At 33.6% G+C, this 23137-nt stretch overlaps 1 protein-coding gene across 3 annotated transcripts; it reads right to left on the bottom strand.

Moving 5' to 3' along the window:
- Positions 1-682: 682 nt before the first annotated feature.
- Positions 683-21503, bottom strand: LOC138336146 (optineurin-like). 3 transcript variants are annotated; one of them, XM_069285473.1, is made up of 15 exons: positions 21244-21503; positions 18605-18892; positions 17423-17622; positions 16613-16756; positions 15972-16365; positions 15551-15571; positions 13640-13797; positions 12975-13055; positions 12189-12313; positions 10763-10912; positions 10329-10434; positions 7226-7405; positions 6622-6939; positions 5651-5725; positions 683-4168 (listed from the first exon to the last, which is right to left on the bottom strand). In XM_069285473.1, exons 2-15 carry the CDS (start codon positions 18858-18860, stop codon positions 4037-4039), a joined length of 2340 nt encoding a protein of 779 aa, XP_069141574.1. In that variant the 5' UTR covers positions 18861-18892; positions 21244-21503; the 3' UTR covers positions 683-4036. The 3 variants fall into 3 exon arrangements, with proteins under 3 accessions (XP_069141574.1, XP_069141576.1, XP_069141575.1); XM_069285475.1 differs by lacking the exon at positions 5651-5725; XM_069285474.1 differs by lacking the exon at positions 15551-15571.
- Positions 21504-23137: the final 1634 nt, after the last annotated feature.

The following is a 23137-nucleotide window of genomic DNA, read 5'->3' as shown; positions in this document are numbered from 1 at the left end:
CTGTAAGATGAGATTGACAATTTTGAAGAGTTACAAAAGCTTAACGTTAATACTACACTTATGATCACCTTCTGAACAATTAATTAAAATAGATTAAAACTGTTTCCCGCTGTTATCCTAATTACCGTGCATTAGTTGACTCACTGCTCCAGACGGCAAAACAGCGAAATGAATCTTCAGTGTTACATTACCTAATTATGCAGGAAAACTTGCGTTTGTTTGCTGTTGTAATTCATTTTATACCATCGATTTACATTTTTTGATGTCATTGTTTTGAAGAAACTTTTATTTCTTTTTTTGGAAAGGTAGTGGGCCTTTAACATACTGTCAACCAACTTTTTTTCATGGCTATTAATGATGATTAACATTCACAGATTTAAATATTGAATGGAAATTCATATCATTTGAGATTTGTTTTTTGTCCACACAGTTGGAATTACTTCTTTATCCCATATCTGTTTAAGATATATAGATATTAATTTGCAGTTATAAACCTTCGTAATTTTACATGCACTGAATTTCTAAAGTAAATCTTATAGGATGGAAAGTTGGTTTATGTAAACAAATGAATAACTGTTCACAATATCACTTAGTCATTTTGATCTTCTGTGCAGGATTTTCATACTCTTAGGAAGAGGAATAAAATGACTTGCTCAATATACAGAAACAACTTGGATATAAATTTCAGGTTCATTTGTCTTTATTTCCAAGACATATTAGATACATGTACATAGTTTACATATGGAAAGATATTCCCCACAATCTGTAAAGAAAATTCACAACAATAGTTTGTTAACACTTTGTGCTTAAAAAACATCATAACACAAGGGCATTGAATGATAAAATATATACCTGGATACGCGACGTAATAATAAAAGATGTCTCATTGTGCAATACTTCTAACATTGTTGTAGTAACAAGGGGAGATAACTGACTTAACATTGTGTATGAAGGGACACCAGTATTTAAACATCTTAGTGTAACTACTTGGTCAACAAGTTATGTACTGTGATGACCGCCAAATGATAACCGAAAGCAGAAGTTGATTGTATTTTGCCCTAAGTTTTAGCAGATATACATGTATACAAGTTTCAAAGCAACATGAAGTGTAGCAGGATGCTGAAGAATGTTTTCAGTACATGGACCTTGTCACGTCAAAATGGCTGTTCAATTTTATGGATTTAATCATTGTTAATATATAATTGATAAAAGGTTATCTTGGTCTAACCTCAACAACTCCAAAGTGTAAACCCCCAAAAACATAAGGTCTATATAGATGCTTTGCAGACAATAATTTCATAATATGCTAGCAGACAATCAATCTATAATGCACGCTAAATATTTGCAAATTAAGCTCTGGCATTCATATAAACCAAAGATTTCATAAAAAGATAATTAAATACTTGTCTATAGAGTGAAGATTACCAAGAGATACCACATCAGTAACATATTAGTTATCTTAGATGTTAAAATAGCCAAGTATTTTTTAATTATTGAAATATGATATTGTTTTATGCATAGCAACAGATAGTCAGAAGGATAATGAAGACGAAAGATAGGTAATAAGATAAATTCAGTTTTCTTTTTCATTTATAAATCTACATCTATACATACCACAAGTGAAACAGTAAACAATCAATATAATTGATGTCACATGGCACATTTTGATATTAAAATATATAAAATGTCAATAAATATATAAACCATAGGATTAAGAAATCATACATATCGGTACTAATAATTAATATAATTATGCAGATGCATTAATAATGTCAATTATTCCCAATAATTAAGCTATTTGAATTTCATTAATGCAAATACAACATAAAGCAAATATGAGGAAAATGATGCTAGCAGGAACACCTGGCCTAGCTTCCAAACTTACAGTATTGTATACAGGTAAGTGTAATTTGAAGATTGTATTTTAATGCTATTAATACAGGAGTTTTGAGATCCTAAACTGACGTTGGCAAAGTATAATTTGTCCAACCTTTTGTATGATGCCACAAAATTGCATAAAAAATAACGACACAATCACCGGAAGGTGGAACTAAATGGCGGTAAATTTTACTTTACAAATGTTTTTTTGATATCTTAATACAAATATAATGAATAACCAGTGTGTATGTTAATACACAATCACTTAAAATTAGAATTAAAATGTAACTTGATATGCAAATATTGTACAAAAGATGATAATTACAGTATCAAATTGAACATTTCAACAGCATTTAATTATCATGAAACCCTGTAAAGTGGACCATTTGTAAACCAATCTCCATAAATCCAGTAGACCCTCGCTATCAAGCCATCTATTTTTAAAATGTCTTAATTCACTTTGAAATAACATCTTTATTCCAGTCTCTTGCTATCCAGGCACGTTTGCCTGAAGGTGAATGGATAAATGAGGCTCTACTGTACATCATGAACATGTTGATATTGATAACATCAGACTATTTAATAGATAAACTTTCATAACAAATGTAACACAACATCACCCTCAGTGTAACAGCCAATTCTATCCCCCATGCTGAAATTTCTTCAGGGAAAAAATTAGCTAGCTTGATTCTTTTTCTCTTCCCTGTCTAATTATTTCTACGGGAAAAACTCTCTGCTAGACACTTTTTTCTCTGAATGACTTTTACATTGGTATTTATAACACAGATATACTTTGAATGAAGACTATGTCCATCTGGTCATCAAAACACTAAACAATAACTGATTTAGAAAGATTAAATTAAACATGAAAAGGAAAATCACTTACAGTCTTGAAGCTCAGTTGCACTTGTCAAAAGTATGTGTATATGTTGTATGCATTCCCAAGAAATTAAAGCAAGAAACGCTGTCTTCAATACCTATACTGATGAATTTAAGCCATATTTAATAAGACACTCAACTTCATTACTGAATCTAAATTTCCCCAGTTATTCACAAAATGAATTTGAAAGAATGTTGGCTCTATTGAGAAATGAAGCAATAGACAATGTCAACATTTGAATAAGTATACTAATACATACAAAGTAAGCTACTCCGGAAAATACGGTACAATGATGCTTCATACCCAAAATGTCATCAATATGATTACATTAGATACAGTAAAACCTGTCTAAGTGATCACCTCTGTATAAAGACCACCTGCATGATAAGACCACTTTATTCGGGTCCCAAATGACCATTTAAAACACAATTTGACCAGTGTATGAAAACCACTTGGCAACAGAGATTGCATTTACCCTTGTCCCTTAGGTGGTCTTAATATACAGGTTTCACATAAACTGTATTATTATGTGAAATTGTCATTGGTCCAACAACAATACCAGTAATATTTACCTCCCAGTTATACTATATGTACAATACGAGAAGAATAAAAAACAGCCTGACTACCATCACTCTTGTCTATGAAAGGCACACTTTCTTCAATTCAATATACTTATCTGTATAACAAAAAATGATTTATTATCTAATAGCAAATAGTAAACCTACACGATACACCAGCAAATGAAAACCAAAGGCTTCCTATGTTACTCAATACGTAACATATATCACAATATTGCATTGAATTTGTCTTTTTGTGGATCCATCCTCATCCCAGACACTGAATCTGTATCATATAACTGTTTTTAGCTTTTCTAGTGATACATTGAGTCCAGCACATAATTATATACCTGTAGGAAATAGTAATTTAAATTATGTATCTCAAGTTGTCTTAGTATCAATCAAAATGTAACTTTCCACTTTTCATGGTGACATAATCTGTTTTATCCATTAAAATAACTAAAAATGTTTATCAACTGTTAATCTCACATTCCTTTTAATATCATATTTTGCATGATAAATGGAACATGACATTAAGAGGATTCCACTGCACCTGTGAATCTCTGTGTACATGTGAATCTGAAGGTATCTTTGTGTATCTGTAGATATCTCTATGTATTTGTTGGGTATCTTTAGTGGTCAATACAGTCCAGTACATGTATCTGTAGGAAATAGTATCTAGGTGTATCAGTAGGTATCTTTATGTATAAGTAGGGTATCTTTAATGGTCAATACAATCCAGTACATGTATCTGTAGGGTATCCACATCAGGGCATGGTACATTACACTTGGGACAACACAAAGGTTGGTAGTCTCCATCCTCTGGGTGACTTCCACTTCCCCTTGATGCCGACTGTCGAGAGAAATAGATTCAGATTAGCCTATTTAACAATAAACAATGCATTTACATTACACATTTTTACATTTACATTTAATGCACAATTTTAAATAATTCAATGATGAAATACTAAGAAAAACATTTTCAGATACCACATTGACATTTTCTGGCCTTGCCCTTGAAGCTCCTTCAGAATTGCAATTTCAGTCAAAACATTCTCACAATTTCTCAAAATTAATGCTACTGTTAAATATGAATCTTGAGAGCAATTCTGTAGTTCTTTTGTTTCTTCCTCTCTTGCTATCAATTATGCCATTTTATGAATAAATCAACACCCTTTTAATATTTCATCTTTTTTTTGAGTTAGTTTTAGATAAATAGAATGTAGAAAAAATGACATGAATTCAATATATAGGCCTTGTAGGCAGAGAAATAATTCAGCCATAATTTATGGTGATTGGGTTGGTTGAGGCTCATTCAGTTATTAATCAATTCTTGCTGATCATAGAGCACCGAACATCACCACTAGGAATCCTTATACATCAATACACTATACTAGTCTAGCTACTACCTAGTATGTGGGCCTAAATACATTTGTATGTCTGAAAGAACAACATCAATACAGAAACTTAAGTCATACACCCCTGAAGACGCACTTGAACTCTACCAATTCTAAAGCTAGAAGAACACACTATAAAATTTCAGGGGTGCATGAGTTAAACTAAACAATGGAACTTAATACCAAAATTACAAATGAATAAGATGATAAAACTTAATTAAAACAGTGTGAAATAAAATGATACCATCTGATTAAATATGACTGTGAAGTAAAGCGATGTCTGGAGTTACAGTATTGTGTTAGGTATGGTTACCAATGACAAAGCATTACTGAAGCATGATGGGAGTGGAGAAAGCTGTACCGTAAACCCTGATCCTTAAAAGGGGACTGGAAAATAAAGGGACTTGGTCCCAAGGTACCCGGTAGTTTGTGTGCTACATGCTTTTAATGTGTAAACATTTGTGTTCAGATTATCAATTTTAGACTTCAGAATTGGTATTCACCAAGGTAAGGATTTTGTGGTGAAAGATTTACCGTGTCAAAAACATTTCACAAAAATAACACCGAATATGAAGTCCAAGAATGGGATTACTGTCATATTTACAACAGAAAGAATTAACTGATTTATCAATGAAAATTTTTTGTTTATCTTCAGAGATCCACGGTTGATTGCTATACTGATAAGTGACATAGAAAAGTGTTTAGAGCAATCTACAATGGGTCTCTGACTATGCTAATGTGAGTGCTGATCGAGCAGTTAAACAATTTAAGTGACAACATCTTGTGAACAGGGATGCTGTGATAGATTGGAAGAAAATGAATGCTACAGCACAATAAAGGGAGATATTCATGATCACAAACCGATGATTTGAAACTACTGAAGATGGTACAACAGCAATGACCACACCCACGCAGGTAGGACATGCATGCTCATTTACCTGTGCGTGGCCTTGGTCCACCCCACCTGGGTATTGTTGTGGGGGGTAGGGATAGTTTACATATGAGTGAGTGGACTGAAAACAAAATCATAAAGCAATAACCTACAAGTCTGCTGCCGGCAAAAAGTTAGCCATAACACAATATCCTATGAACATTAATCACGTATAGCTTCATTGTTGTGAACTAATATCTTCATCTACTTCGAGTTGAAGCAGCACATTAAATTTTTGTAAACTACAGAAGATATGTATAAAGGCTTACAAAACTAAGGCAAGGTGCTGTATCTTGTTAATAACAGTCCCCATCAGCAATTATTTGAGAGAAAAGCATTGACAAGTTTTTTGATGTAGGTCATTGATCAAAATGTAGGTTGCAGTGACCCCATCATGACATACTTTCTTACCTAGGTGAACTTGCAATCCAAATATGAAATTCCAATGACAAGTATAGTTACCAAGATATTGAGATAATATGCAAAGGAATAGATTACTGGACATGATAATCTATTGTAACATTACATAGCATAGAACACACTCGAAGTTGCTTCTTATTTTTCTCAAATATCATGTACTGCTAAATGTGACCACCTTGTGATAAACACCATTCGAGTGGTCTTTATAGACAGGTTTGACTGTATATATGGCACATTAACAGAAAAAGCTGTTCTAGCAAAATGAATTCCTTCTTCTGTAACTAAAAGCACTTTTTAAATAATATCATATAAGAACAGGATCAGGGTCGCTAATACATATCAAAATAAAGGGAGACAACTTCAGACATGATTATGGCCATGTCTTCAACCACAAAAAGCAAAATAAATAGAAAGCTGACTTCAACATTTTCATACAAAAGGGATCAGCATTAATTTGCATGAAAGACAAAAGTAGCCAATTTTCATTCTCAAACAATCTGTGAAATGATGCTTGTCAATCGCATGACAATCAAACTTTAAAGCTCTGTCTATGCCTACCTGTGGTATGTGTGGTGCTGGGGGTGTCATATTGATATTGTCCTGGTAGGGGTACTGTATCGGTGGTCTGTGGACGACAGGTGTCTGCTGACCTCCCACCTGTAGTAAGTTGTGCATCTGTTGTTGATGTGACCCGACGCCACCATGTTTGCGCTGCATCTCAGCGAACTGTCCCTTTGACAGAGTCTCCAGCTCATCCAGGAGCTGCTGGTTCTGTATCTGTAGACTGTGAAGTTCCTGCTTCATCTGCTGATTCTCAGCGTGCTGTCTTTCTCTGGAATTTCTTTCAGCGTCAAAGTCCATCTTCCAGACATCAGCCTAATAAAAAAACCCATCAAGATCCCACATTGAAACTTTATTTAAGTGTTAAGATAATCTGGAGTTATTGACTGCAACAAGATGATTAAAATACTGTAGCAATCCAAAATCATTACCATACTGTGTTTGACAGACATGTGTTCAGTAACGTTATTTTTTTCTAATTTATTATAGGTAAATGTAAATTGAAAGTAGGCCAAGCCATGTAAGTATAGCAATATGTATTATCTGATTTGTATTTTAAAGAACAAATGATTCATATCTTATAAGTAATCACACCCATTACCTGAGCTCTTAGAACTGGAATGGTTTCATTTTCTGCTTTAAGCTGCTCTATCTCTTCCTTGAATCTTTTTATCTGTGTCTCCCGGTATTTCCCAGCCTCTTCTCCTGACACCATTTCAGCAGTAAGCTGACCAATCTGGTCCAGTAATCGCTGTTTCTCGCCCGGGTCAACATACATTTTCTGGAAAAACAACAGAAAGATGATGTTTTGTTTTGTTTTATTACGTTAATGTCTTCTTAACAGCTAGGTCATTTAAAGGATTTGTGCAGCCAAAATTTTTTTTTGATAATACGTCAGGATATTGCTTTGGTTGAATGAAAAATCAAGTCCCACCCTACGAATCGCCTAGCTTTTACCGCTATAGGTTGGTTTTGGTCGTGATTTACGGGTAGCGTCGACTACGGTTCAGAGATAATGAGCTAGGCGGTCACGTGGTCTTGTGATGTCAGAGTAGTCCGCGGCTACACAAGGTAAGCCTAGTACTATACATCTATACAGCACATATACGTATACGTTAGATCTACAATTTGAGTTTTTCGAGTAAATGGTTATTCTAGCTTTATGATGTAGATATTTTCAGTTTCAAAACATCCCATTTACACCATTTCAAACATTCAAACAAGTATATATCTAACTTTAGATTAGATAATCAGCCCAATTTAATAGATGTATCAAAATGATGTTCGGATCAGTCTGGACTGAGATTTAGATAGAATATTATGTAAATTTCTGTGTAATAAAAAACAGTATAATGTAACACTATCTTTTTACGAGTAAAATCACAAAAATAAGCATGAATATATCTATAATGCGTGTTTTTATTTCAAACTTCTGCCATAACGATGCAAAAATGGCACAGTTTTTGAGTAAAAATAAAATGTGGACGGTTGTCAGTTATGTGATATTGGTCAGTAACAGTACCGATCTTATACCGAAAATGATATGTATATCTATAATGTTGCCTTTGAAACTTTATCCATAACGTACACGTTTACTAAAAAGCAGAAATACATCGATGATATTTCTGATAAAGGTTTTATAATTACAGTATAAGTGTAGATTAAAAAAAACCCAAAAAACATTATTTGAAAATTATACTTATCCTTAAAATAGCCTATTCTTTGTCGATTCTTTTGTATATCAAACAGAGATTTTAATAGTGTGATATATGAACATACTTAGTGATATTTAAATAAGTATGTTTAGTGTGGTAATGCTGTAACCCTTCTTATATGACTATACATGTAGATTCGAAACGGTGAATATACATGCTTAGAGTTCTTACTTAAACCTTAGAAATTACGGAAGATTACTATATATGCCACGATTCCGTTATTACAGTACTTGACTGGAAGAATTTTTGAGGTTAAACCTTTAGTTGAAATAGTTCTTAGAACCATTTTTGTTTCTGAATAAGTCAACTTCCATTATTATTTTATCTGTGTACGGCATATATATATGTGTGTGTGTTTGTGATATATATTCCTAGGTATGATCAGGGATATTTTATTTTCATTTGTTTTTACATCTTCATTTTAAAAATGGAAGTGACAATAAAATACCTAGAGCATAGATGTACACGGTTTCCATAATTCAAATCACAATCCAATTAACGGATGTCCTAACCTGATTGACAGTAAGACAATACCGAATACCCGATATAGTCCACCGAATAGCAAATTGCCCGCGGCCAGGTAATTACAGGTGAGTTCGATGAATGGCATTGTATACAGGTAAACAACATCCTGGTCCAGGTATTACATAACCATCAAACCAAAGGCATGGCTAATTATATATCTATTCGTATATCGATTAAAGATTGAACGCGACCGCACTGTCTTGAAAAAATAGTTTATTTTGCTCAATATTTCAATATTTTGATCTTTTATACTATCAAAAATAAATTCTTTCTACCATATGTTGAAACGTATTACGGTATTGTAATAAATGTATCTCAATTTATTTGGTTAGAAACACAACACAATGTTTGTAATGATCAATCATCGGTGTGTACGTACATCAAGCATCATATCCACGATGCTTTAATCAAGGATTTCTTTACTTGTTATTTAAAATTTCATTTTACAGTCACAAACTTTGCAATTCACAATGTATCAAAGATACAGACTACAGGAAAATATTATCTGATTAAAGCGTATTCGTTGCTGAACTCCTCGACAAAAAAAAAATCCAAAACTTTTATTTCTGTGCGGATTTTCTTTCATAATTACACGAAGATACCTGCTATTAGAGCATAAATTAGAGTATTTGAAACATCGAATTTCACTCTTTTAGTTACTTATATTCGAGCCAAAGTTATTGTACGATTAACTTCACTCAAAAGTAATCATAAAAATTGTTGATCGGCTTTTCCTGTGACCGTCGATATAAGTGATAGCACATAGCACATCAGTTATAGTACAGTTATTAGCCACGAACTATTATGATGTCACACGCTTTAGAGCTAGAAAATATGCATAATCGGGTGGTCAGAAAATTTTACCTCGATATCAACGGCTTACGGGTTATTCCGGTCGCGCGCGGTACGGAGAGGTTTCTACACGTGCTAATAAAGCCATTTCCAGCATAAACTGAAAGTATCATTTTTAACTGCACAAATCCTTTAAGGATGTGACAGGTTTACTGGTCAGGGAAAGCCAGAATATCCAAAGGAAGACCATCGACTAGCGGTCAGTACCTGCATGGCAACTACCTCATAAGGGATTCGAACTCACGACTCAAAAGTGAAGGACTTGTGGTAATATGTTCCGACATCTTACCCACTCAGCCACCGCGGAATAAAGGTAAATAAGATGCATGAACCACATCAGAAAAGAACAGAAACTGAATTTTAATCAGTAATATCCTGTGGCTGGTTAGCTGATTATATAGATTTACATCCCATTAACAGCCCTGTGAATTCTTCTGTAGATAATCATCAAATATTATTGTAGAGAATCTAACCAAAAAATAAATTATCAAAATATATCTAACTTCATGAATAATCTAAGCCAAAACAATACATGTACATGTAATTGGGAAAGTACAGATGGTTAAAATCAGTGAATTCTATGAATGTTACATCAATATCTCTGACATATACCTGTTGTTTCATACTGTTTTCCTTGAAGGATTCAAAATTGTTCAGGATACTTTTATAGTCCGCAGTCAGACTATTGAACGTTTGTTTCAGTTCCATTAGCTGTTTTCTGAAAAGTAAAATATCACAATCATATATCATGTAAAAGGAAAAGAGATGCCAAAATCCCTAAAATAAAGGTTACTTATCACATCCTTATAGTTGACCTTTACATATAAATATACCTCCTGCTATCCTTTGAACTCTGAAATGAATTAAAAATAGCCTTGATAGGCACTGAACAGCTTATAAAAATATAAGAACTCTGCATCTCAAGGTCATTGAAAAGATGTAAAGAAACCAATTTCAGTATGTTAGACCCATTGTAAGAACTAGAAAATATGTTGCTACCATTTTTAAGTTGTGGTTATCTTCTTTTAAAAGTCTGAACTACATACCTGGTGTTCTGGTGTTCCCGACGTTCTGCGTTCAGGGCCTCCTCGTATCCTTTCAGAGACAGACGGAGAGAATCCATTATAGCGGTGTCCTCCTTCCTCTGAGCCTGCATGTCATCACTGATCCTCAGTCTGTCTTCAAGCTCGGAAATTCTGTAACAAAAATACCTCTGTCACTTACCTGTATGTTCCATCTTAAGGAGGAATGTGTATTTTGCACATTTATTTGATACCTAATACAGGTACATGTACTGTAATCCAAATAATTTTCATGGCAAATTAATTTCACGTTTTCATGTCCCGCAACATTTTCACAGTGATTTGAAATTTACAGGTAAAACACTTCTTTGTTGTGACAATTTATTTTTGAGAAATCTAATCTGCCGTGAAATCTGAACAAGAGATCCCAGAGGGATCTTGGCGCGCCACCAAAGAATGATCTATGTATGACAAACGAAAGAGATATCTTTTCTCTGCTTTTCAAACTTTTACTACATATACAACTACATATGAAATTTGAGAAAAATCATTTGAGTACTTTCTGTGATACATAACAGTAACAAACTTCAATTATCAAAATCCAAGATGGCTACCTGTTGGCAATCTTTTTGACTGATCAGTCCAAAAATGCAATATGCACAACTAAGGTCCTAGGGGAACTTACATATATTTCTGAGAAATAGTGGTCACAAACTACAACTATCAAAATCCAAGATGGCAGCCTGTCAGCTATCTTGTTCTTCAATCAGTCCCAAAATGCAATGTGCACAACTAGGTCCCTAGGTAAACCTGCACATGCAATTTGAGATAGATCCCTTCAGTACTTTTTGAGAAATAGCGGTAACATAATTCAATTGTCAAAATCCAAGATGGCTGCCTGTCGGCCATCATGTTGATTGATCGGTCCCAAAATGCAATATGCATAACTAGGGCCCTAGGGGAACCTACATGTGAGATTTGAGAGAGATCCTTTCTAAACTTTTTGAGAAATAGAAGTAACAAACTTTAACTATCAAAATCCAAGATTGCTGCCTGGCGGCCATTTTGTTGACCGATTGGTCCCAAAATGTGATATGCACACTAAGGGCATAAGGGGAACCTACATGTGAAATTTAAGAAAGATCCTTTCAGAAGTTTCTGAGAAAGAGCGGTAACAAGAATTGTTAATAGACGGAAGGACAGACAGATGGACGGACGGATGCAAGGACAGACGACGGACCAGGGATGAAAAGCGATTTGAATAGCCCACCATCTGATGATGGTAGGCTAAAAACTAAATCGCACATGAAAAAGTTTGTTGACAGTAATCATATTTTGTCGAATCATGTTTGATGGTATAAATAATATTCAGACTAAGCTTAATTAACCAAAGTTGGAGACATGGCTAGTCTGTACTTGGTTTTATAAAAAGTTCTCATCTTTTGCTTACTTGGTGGTTTTCCTTTCCAGGGCAAGCTTAGTTGATTCTAACTTGGAGCTGGTGTCTTTGATTTCTGACATCAGTGCGACATTCTGAGACATCAGGCTCTGTACATCTCCAGTAAATGTAGGGGACTGCAACAGAGGTTACATAAGATATCCAGGGTTTCCTTATCTAACTGAACAAGAATTTACTGAAATGTTATTTTATAATCTGCCAGGTATTTATCCCTAGATATTCCTCTTGGCTTCCCCTTTATTACCCTAGTTCCATCCATAAGAGCTACCAATTGTTATAAAAGTGATTTAGTTTTTAAAGTTGGCTTCCATATTGTTGCAAATAAAAAAGAGAAAAAATCAATCAGGAAAAAAATGAAGATTACCAATATCCATTTTTATGCTTCTTTGTTCAGTATTGGCCAAATGGGCCTGTATAACTCACCTGCTACCTATTGTTAAAGTATATTATACTTAAATGTAGAGAATATTCTTCGTCAATATCAGGTCTTAAAAGGTTCTTTGTCATTGACCTTTGTGTCCTTACAAGACACTAAAGGTCATTCATTTGAACAAAGTCTGTAGCACTTCATCCCAGTATAATACAAGTCCAACATCAGGTCTTGAACAGACGATAGCCAGTTTATAAGTTAAGCTCTTGGTCATTGATCTCTGTGACCTTACATATGACACTAAAGGTCATTCATTTGAACAAAGTCTGTAGCACTTCACCCAAGTATGATACAAATCCAATATCGGGTCTAGAACAAACCATAGCCAGCTTATAGTGAGTGCCTACCTGGGTCTGTTTGCTGTTAGAATCTCTGAGGTGGTTTAGTTCCTGATCCTTCTGGTGTAACTCCATCACAAGCTCATCCATCTATAGTATAACATTAGGCAAACATTTTCACTAAGGCAATTAACATGTCAATTTCAAACAGGAAGTTCAGACTCATAAACAGTTATTTTGTAATTTCAGTTAATTCAAATTACTACGACACTATGACTAAGTCCCCTTTCAACCTTCTATATGAAGTGACAAGGTATCAATGGGAATAATTCATGTACCATGTGATACCTGATAAGGTTTGTGCGGGACTATTGTTTCTATTGGTGATTGATTGACGTCAAAAGGTGATATCCCGCGCTAACGTTATTGGGTATCTCGTGGCACGTGAATTAGTCCCATTGGCTTACCATATCATGTCAATAAACATGACAAAACCACATACAGCATATACCCACAAGCAAATTCTTTTACTATTCATTCTTTTTGAAGTCATTTAAGATAATAACAGAAAGGAAAGAGCTAATCGGCGGTATTTTAGCTAAAGTATCATGCTTCTTTGTACACATGTACTTGGCTTGAACACTAAGGGAGGAGGCTGACTTAAATATGGTAAGGGGCTCATTTAAGGATGAATACTGTAGACTGAAAGGCTATATAAATGATGTATATGTCACCTGTTTTTCCTTCTGTGACAGTTGCCGTTGGAGATGTTCCACCTTGCTGTTGTCTTGGATTTGAACCATGACCTCTGAGGGTGTAGCCACACGCATGCCTTGCCTCTGTAGCTGGTCCTCCTCGCGAGATGATCCCATGGATAGAGATGGGAACTCCCCTGAATGATCACATCAAATCATAATGTCAGTAAAATCACTGCAACTTAACCCTACACATGGAGCTCATACTGGTTCTGTTTTCAGTACGATTAAAAAATCATTTGGATCCAGTTAGTGTAAGGGATTACAACAGGCATGGTTTGAAGATTGATTATATACCTGGTCAGTAAATTCTAATGAAGTCAGGTATTCAACATTTTGTATATATTATAAATAAAATTACACGGAAACATATCTTTTTTTTCAATACAAGCAAATAAATTCTTAAGGCAGATGAGGTTTAGTATTCATAAATGTTATGATGGTAAGGATGTTCTACATGAAACAAACCTTGATTAATTTACCAATTTATGTCTATGTAAGTATATGTGGTTAATCAAGTAACTGGTATTGAATAAATATAAGGTGTGCCAAAAATTGTTAAAATCTAATCTAATGGAATAGTGCAAGAAGCTGCAGTATTGAATCAGAAATCTTTGAACACATAAAAAAAATATTTAAAATATCAGATTAAAATTACTGAACATATACTAGTAGAAGGTACATATACTGCCAAAGATTAATGAAAGATGTACAAGAACATTTTCAAATTAAAGAATATCAATATTCGATTTTCCAAGAGTCTTTATTTCTATATGACTATTTCCTCTATCTAATTATATTTCTATTTCTACTATCTAATATTTCTACTATCTAGTTCTATTTCTACTATCTAGTTCTATTTCTACTATCTAGTTCTATTTCTACTATCTCATTCTATTTTGAAACAGTCAAGAGTCCTAATTTGGTGTAGAACTATAAAATGCTAATTATCGCATGTTATTGTGACTCAGGTAGTGCTATCGAAAGCTAATTAGTACATGAGAAGCTAAATTTTTCGTCTTTTTATTGTATTAATTAGCAACAATTCAACTCTTATATATCCTTCGTTTATTTTTGAACGGATGCTCTCTACAGTAAAACATGAGAACAAATGAAAGTGCTTCATAATAAACATAATTCGTTATACACAGATTAAAACATTATAGAGGACCCTTGACAGGGAATAAAAAGTACTACTTTATCAATATCTTATTGTAGGTATATAAGTTCGTTAAAAGCACATTTTGTGGTATTCCACTTTTAGTTTAATATTGCTGCATTTACTTATATATAATTCATTATGGTGTTTAGCTGTGTAACATAACATATGGGTAGAGACAAGATGTAAAAGCAGATTGATAAAAGCAATAAAACTACATAATCAACATGGCTACCAATAGCAATCCTGCCATGATGTTCATTGTTCTTCTTAGAAAAAGTAAGCTTGAGCTGGTCATGCAATTTTTGTTTTAATGAATTTTATTTCATGAATGCATCTGATTGACTATCAGTAGCATGAATATGTAGTGATAAATATATCCATGCCCCTATTACGTCATGGCAGCTGTGAGATAGATTTGATTGTTCACTTTAGAATTATAATACAGAAGCATGCATATGATATCAACCTGTTCAAGAATTCATTCAAGCCCTCAAAGCCTAGTATTCTGTTCAATTCTTTTAATTCAGTAGCAGCCTTAATATGGTATACATATACAATGCACAATACATTAAAGAAAGTGAGATATCAACACAATAAGACCTCTGTGTTTTGTTTCTCAAGCAAATCCATACATATGTTGGATATTTTGAAAATCAAAATATAACTATATCATGTAGATATAAGTGTTAAGCTTAAGGACTGTCTTAAAAACTACAGAATATTATTACCTTCATGACTTTTCTTATTGGCTGAAAATAATCAGTAATTCTATCAATCTGTAAGCTTCGATTGTCATATGTTTTTACTGTGATGTGGTTTGAGAAATAACTAAAGCAGTCTGTTAACATATCCCCCTCCATAATAAAGTGGAACAGGAGAGTTTCTGGATGAAATGGGACAATTGATTAGGACAACAGTGGGTATGGTAAACACCTGTAACTTAATTAAAACAAAAATTTTCGTCTTTGCACGTTGTAGAGTTACCTCCATTGATGATAACTATACATTGTGATGTCATCATTTTTCTCTAAAAAGTATAATGTTACGTTCACAAATACCTGATATCACAATCAATAACTACCCAAAAGGGCAGATAACTCTGTAAAATACAAATGCAGAATACATGTAATATGCTATAACTTTACTTACATCTGTCTGTTTGCCTTGGCGACCCTTCCACCAAAGTATAGCCTGCACCTTTGAGAAGTTCTTCATTTTCACGATTTTTCTTGGACAGTTCCTCCACATTACTCATTAAATCTGTAACTTCCGTTTTCTTTTTCTTCATATCTGTCTTCAATATTTTGTTTTCATTTGCAATTTTTTGCAGTTTTTCTGACAGTTCCAAATTTTCAAGTGACAACTTGTCATATTCTTCTTGCAGTCGTTTTTTCATGTTAATGTCAGTTTTCAGTTTAGAAATTTCCTCTTGGTCCACTTGTCTCTGCATAGTCAGAGTTTCCACCTCTCTGACCCGACTGTCCCTTTCTGACTCTACTTTCCTCAGTCTTTCCTCATCCTCTTTAGTGTTAGCAACAAAAACCTTTAAAACGAAGCAAAATAATAACAAAAATCTTTTATCAATTTTAAACAAAGCAATAATTTGGCATAATACCTATTTTTACAGTGAGCAAATGTTAACCAACTCAAACAAATATTTTCATATACCCCCGGTACTTTACTGATGTCATATCTTACCATGTCACTATTTTTTAACCTGATGCAAATGATTTTATATTTTAAATTACTTGCAGCATTTTGAACCTGATATGACTTATTTAATATCTTACCACATCACTGGCAGCATTTTTTTCCTGATTGTGAAGAGAGAGTTCCTTTAGCTGGTGTCGCAGACTTCCAATTTCTTGATCTTTTACTGAGTTTTCTTCCTTCAGTTTTGTTTTGGTTCTCTCCAAATCAGCCAGTCTCTCAGTCTGTAAAGTTCAGTTCAGATTGAATATATCTGACAGTTACAATAATCCCAGTGTGCCAGCAAATACAATAATATATATTTCATTTAAAAGAATAAAAGTGGTTTTATTATACAAGAAGCAATACTGAATCAGCTAGTTTTTTGATACAAGAATATGCTTTTACCACGTATGATATTATTGCAAGATAATATAGTTATAAAATACAATACTTAAAATACAGTTACAAGAATATGCTTTTACCGTGCATGTTACGATTGCAAGATAATATAGTTATAAAATACAATACTTAAAATACAGTTACAAGAATATGTTTTTACCGGTGCATGTTATTATTGCAAGATAATATAGTTATAAATACAATATTTAAAATATAATCAATCCTTGGTAAATCAAAAGTTGTTGTGAACCAACTGGGAAGATATCTGATTCAATGTATTCATTACGAGTTATATGAACAAGAATGTAAACTGAAAGATTTGGTAGGGACCAACAAAATACACAGTCTTTACAGAGTGTCTTTATGTTTTAAATATAAGTATTTGACTTATAAAGCACTAAAATCACCTATCATTTGTACTACAAAATTAATAACCATTTCTATATTAACAACTTCCTAGATGGCAGCTATAATTATAAAACTTTAAAATAAGTTTTTATAGTAATTACCAGAGTACGACTCGCTTCATCTGACTGAGCCTCGAGAGAAGACTTCAGTTTTCCATTTTCCTTCCTAAGCTCCAAGATAACAGTGCGTGTCTGTTCAAACTTTTCTTTGGTTTGTGCGTTACTCTCTTGGATCTTTGCCTTGTACTCCGCTAAGGCCTCATATTGTTGTCTCATCAACTCATTGTTCTCCTTCATATACTCTACAAGAAACAATACATGGTACAGATGTGGGCTTAAAAAACTGGTAGATAATATTTCACTGTAAAACATTCTTGATAAATAACAACAAAGTCCAACATGTCTCTGATATTAGGAAATCTAGAAACCACTACAAGTGAAGATATAATCTGATTGTAAACAAATGATATACAATACAGCTTATCTTTGTATCTCATCCTTTCACCGAAATCCATGCAATACAGGCCAGTAAAACTTATGATTTTTTTTTTTATCATTTTTACCCATCAAAACATTATTTGATTTGGGTTTTCATCCATGTATAGGTTGCACTGGTGTAAAGGTCGCACTCCCAATTTTCAGAGGAAAAAGTTGGGACTGATACTACGGAAAATACTGTATATAGCAGTCTGTGATGCTAATTTTTTTCGCTGCTAGTCACTTGGACTAGTAAACCCCAAAATTTTACTAGTCTGACTATTCAATCACTAGTCCAAATTAAATATACAGGTACAGCCATTTTGTTTGAGGACTTCAAATTCTGTAATGATCAGTTTACAATTTTTTATCCAAATTGCAGAACATAAATTATCACAAAATGATGCATCCAGACTGAAATAATCGCATAAAGAATGCACTCAAAATGTGTTGAAAAAATGCAATTGACCACTGCTCTTGTAAATGTAGCATTTAGCGATATTAATCAAATGGGGAGCCACTAGTCAAATCGGCTAGTTCATTACAATATTGGCACTAGTCCGGCTGTAAAATTACTAGTCATGGGCATCGAACTAGTGCTTAAAGTCGTAGACTGATATAGTATACACAGGTCTGCAATCTATAACATCAGTGTTCTATACCATATCAACATTTGGGTAATCTTTTAAAATACAGTTTACAATGTAAACTCTGCTATATCTAGACCAAAATTCTGAGCATTATTATCTAAGAATATATAGGTATTCAGTCCAAAAACACTTTAACAGTAAAAATTTTAATTTGTACCTCTCAAGTCTTTATTCTCCTTCATGAGTTCCTGGACACGCTCCAGTGCCTGCTCCAGGGTGACATCAGTCATGGAGATCTGTCCCATTCCCATTGGATTAACATAACTTAAGTCTGCCGGTGTCCTTTGTCCAGAATGCGGTGGGGTTATCACATCAAATGATACTCCGCCATTTGAACTCCCGGGTGACCTGCGAAACTCCACTCTTTCCCCATTGACCAAGGGGAGTCCATTTCCCGTGTATAATGCTGACATTATTGTTTCATTTCAGATTCATTGTGATTTACCTGAAAATACAATAATACAGTATACTGGGTGTTGTAAATGCATCTATCAGTCTTTACTATATAAATATACACATATTTCGAAAAACTGTTCTAGCAATGTTTAAATGATTAAACATTAAAGGCACACACACTACTTTTCTGGAACAGATTTTGATTTTTAAAATGGGAATGTATTAAGAGATTGATAATTTTGTAGTGTCACAAAAGATATTAGCTTACCAATAATAATAGTATTATGCTTACATCACCATTTTAAGTACAATATTTTGGTTGTATATCACTGTGCCAGACGACAAAACAGTGAAATGAAACTTCATCATTAACATAGATTAGCAGAGAAACTTGAATGTATTTGTTAGGTGTTGTAACTTATAACCTCATTTTAGTCCATTGATATAAATTTTGTATCATCGATATGTTGTTATTGTTTTAAAAAACTTTATAAACTTATTATAAACTTTATAGGCAATGAATCATAAATGTCTCACCAATAGCTTATTTGTCGGTTCTCAATGATGTAAGCGATTTTCTTTGCAAACGCCTAAGTGGCAACCGGAACAAGTTACCGAAGTGGCTATATCATAAGAAGTGCTTACTTCTATGAAATATCAAACCTGGCTATATTATTAGGCTTTTTATTATTTTTTTGCCTAATATATAGACTATATATTAGGCAAAAAAAAAAGAAAGAAATTGCCTAATGATATAGGTAGGTTTAGCGGACTAAGTGCCCCTTATAACATTCTTGAAACCGGTATATTGAAAATAATAACCAGAAAAAAGAGCATTTATGCATTTATTTGAGAGCTTAAATTATTTTGATTACAACACAAATAGAGGAAGCATGTTCAGTAAAGTTTAAAGGTAAGCGTAATATATGTCAGATGTATACTTTAGAAGAGCGCTTACTTCCGTTGTATCACCGCTATCCGCATACGTTATTGTGATAAAATTACCGATACAAACAAACAAATCAAAGCACATGACTTCTTATACAATAGGCTTATAAACGGAGACATAAATTCTGATAAAAATACAGATAAAAATATATATCAACTACTGTAAAAGTAAGCTGAATCCGATAAATAAAACGTTTCGCTATGCCCGGCACAGGCTGCATGTGCGCACGATAAATTCGGAATTATCGCTAAATGAATATTTTTACAGCCTTCAAATATATCTCTCAGCTTGATTTAATGCACTCAACAACCAAATACAAGCAAAAGTCAATTTAATTTTAGCGAACACAGCATTCAACTGAGCTCACTTTCTTATTTGAGTATGAGTATAGGAGCTGGAACTCTTTTGTGTTTCAAGGGAGATCACTCTAATTGCTAAACCTATTGGAAACCGGCACATATACATATTTATTGAAAGACTACTGCTCGAAGAGTAATGCTAACTTATTTGTCTAGAAACAGCTCAAATCGCTCATGACAGAAGGTTGTTTTACCTTATTAGGTGAATTGTCTTGCCTAAAAAATACATTATACACCTCCACAGTGGTATATGTAGTTCTATTGTTTAAACAGTTGCGTGACTTTAGGTCTCGGATATTGGTACAGGCTGTACATATTGTACCTGCTTACGTCGTATTGATCAACGATTTGTAATTACAATTCGGTATCAAAAAAATACTAAACAATGACGTGCTTGAATTTGTCAATATCTATAATGTTATTAAGTTTTCAAAAGCGAAATGTTAGAACAATACATTTTAGGAATGCCATATTTTGCTTCCTTGCGAGTTATGTAAAAAATTAGCGTGAGCTGAATTGTCCTCTTAAACATTGAATGCATGCTAATAAATAATGGAATTTTAGTTTTGAACAAGATGGCGATATTTGGACCACTGTAAACCTATTGTTTTTAAGTGTCTTCTCGTGTTAACCATTAATATTGTTGGAGTAGTATACTGCATTACGTTTACAGTTTACCAGTACTAACTACTGTACAAGATACCTGGGCAGTTTTCGATTATAAGCTTACGGTTGGACCTAGTCATTCGTTTATTAATTAAAGACGAACCTGGTGATTTTATATTGTTTTCAGACGAGCCTTGACAAAGCACTCACAGGCCTGTATCAAAAACTGCAGGTCCGTCAGGATTTATACTTGAAATAATGACTTTAAACAATGGTCGAACCGGTTGTTCCGAATAAACGAAAACGGCTCTGGTAGCTATCAAAAACCGAAATCGAAAGTTGCAGCATTTACCAGCAGTCTGAATTCAAAATGTCTCCATAAGCATATATATATAGAACTGATGTATATCATTAAATATTACTTCAAACAGTTTTTAGTTTTGTTTACAAATAAGATCTTACAAAAGTGTTTCACATTATGCTTACCTGTCCTTCCAATGTACGTTTTTTTTAGTTCCTTGGACTGGTTCGACACAAACCGAAAGTAAACAACTTTCGTGATTATAAATGTAAATTTGTCGAGAACAATCAACGGATGTATCACTTGTGCGATTCAAAAATATACTTCAAAAACGTCAAATCTAGGTTCCTTACTTCCTTTTCATCAGAAATTAGCTTAGCGTGTAAGATCTGTCATGTCGCAGAGATGTCAGGTTATTTGTTAGGGAATCCCCTGTTATCCTGAGGAAACACTCGTAACGATTTACTGACTACGCGTAGAAGAGTGAAGCTAACGGCGGTAATTGAAATATGTTCAAGTTTCACGTGTAAAACATTATTGGGACTAGGATTATTGTTTGTTTCATCTCATAAGCGCTTGAATGCTTACGTCATGAGTCATGTGCACAGTCAATTAAAAAAAGATGTCTACATCTTTCAAGATTTTGAATTATTGAAATCTGCTACAGTGAAGAACACACAAATATTTGGACATATTTTATGTCTATTGAAAACTGTCATATATTTTGATGTCTAGATAAAATTTTGAAAAAGATAATTACAGTAATGTGTAGTAATTTGTTACCTTTTAAAATAGTTTGTAAATTTCTACTAAAAATAGAAATAAAGATTTTATTTCAACACACCAATGAATAATAATGAAATTGGCCTGGAATAAAATTCAATCCAAATGATATAAAATTTGAGTACACTCCGACCCCTCTCCGCCCAAATCATGCTATAAAACGAAGAATGTTAAGCCCTTATGCTATTTTTTTCTTTAGTTAATGTCAAACTTTCAGTATTAGCAGGTAACTTAATTTTAAGTGTAATTAAAACTAAAAAAACAAAATTAATGAATACGCAAATTGGCATGCGCGCGCCAAAGGTGTGACATGTTGGTGTTTGGGTGTCCGGGGACCGCCCCCAGGAAAAATATTAGGGGGTCCGGGGGTCACCCCTGGAAAATATTACGGTTTAAAATGGGTACTTAATGCGTTTTACAATGTATTTTGATCAGTTTTGGCGAGAGCCGAAGGCGCGAGATTATGGTGTTTGGGAGTCCGCGGGGTGTCTTCCCTGGGGAAAAATATCTCGATTTAGAATGAGTGAGATAAGTTTAACGATGCATTAATTCTGATGAATTTGCGAGCTCCGAAGACGCGAAATTTTGGTGTTTGGGAGTCCGGGAGTCCCTCCCTCGAGGAAAAATACAATTTAAGATAGCTGAGATGAGTTTTACTTTGTATTTTGATGATTTTAAAGCGTTCTTAATTTACATGGTAAATTTTGCGATTAAAAGCTATACCTGCACGTAGAAATTATAATTGTGAATGTCGTCATATCATACTAGCTTGATAATTGTCTTTGATACCTTTCCGAAACGGTTTTTAATTTATAAAATGGGAATGTAAAACGAAATTGATTATGTATGTAATTTATCAGTTAAAAATTCTAAATGTCTACTGGTACACTGTATTTCATAAAGTTGTTAATATGATGTTTCAGAGTTAAGTCCCTTTGATTATTATTTCATTATTATGATTCTGACAAACTCTGATGTGTTCTTTGCAATTTCTCATTAATTCATGTGTTAATTGATAATTGCAAGCAGTATTTCTTGATAGTTTACCAATTTTGAATTGTATCAAATTATGTATATGACTAACTTGTTCCTTTATTGGAGACCTTGTGATGAATTGTGAAATCTCATTTATTGGTATTGTAAGTGAGGGAAGCCTAATTATTGGTTATGTTGAGTTCATCCTGTAGATGAAAGTTTGATTTTATTAAGTGCTTTTATTATGTGAAATCAAACGATTTGAAATTTTTAGCTTTGAATGGTGCTTATCATTTCTTGAAATATTGATTTGTATTTGAA

This window comes from Argopecten irradians, chromosome 12 (assembly GCF_041381155.1).
Source record: "Argopecten irradians isolate NY chromosome 12, Ai_NY, whole genome shotgun sequence".
Taxonomy (NCBI): Eukaryota; Metazoa; Mollusca; class Bivalvia; order Pectinida; family Pectinidae; genus Argopecten; species Argopecten irradians.
The sequence above is the reverse complement of the archived record's forward strand: the minus strand, read 5'-3'. Positions and strand labels throughout refer to the sequence as shown.

Bases quoted from the DNA above. Each gene is read 5' to 3' on its own strand.
- LOC138336146 (XM_069285473.1), bottom strand. From the start codon at position 18,860: ATGTCAGCATTATACACGGGAAATGGACTCCCCTTGGTCAATGGGGAA. The intron at 13,056-13,639 runs GTGACATATACA...GTTATACTATAG, and splicing joins TGTCACAGAAGGAAAAACAG to ATGGATGAGCTTGTGATGGA. The intron at 10,913-12,188 runs GTAAGCAAAAGA...TTTTTGTTACAG, and splicing joins CTGGAAAGGAAAACCACCAA to AATTTCCGAGCTTGAAGACA.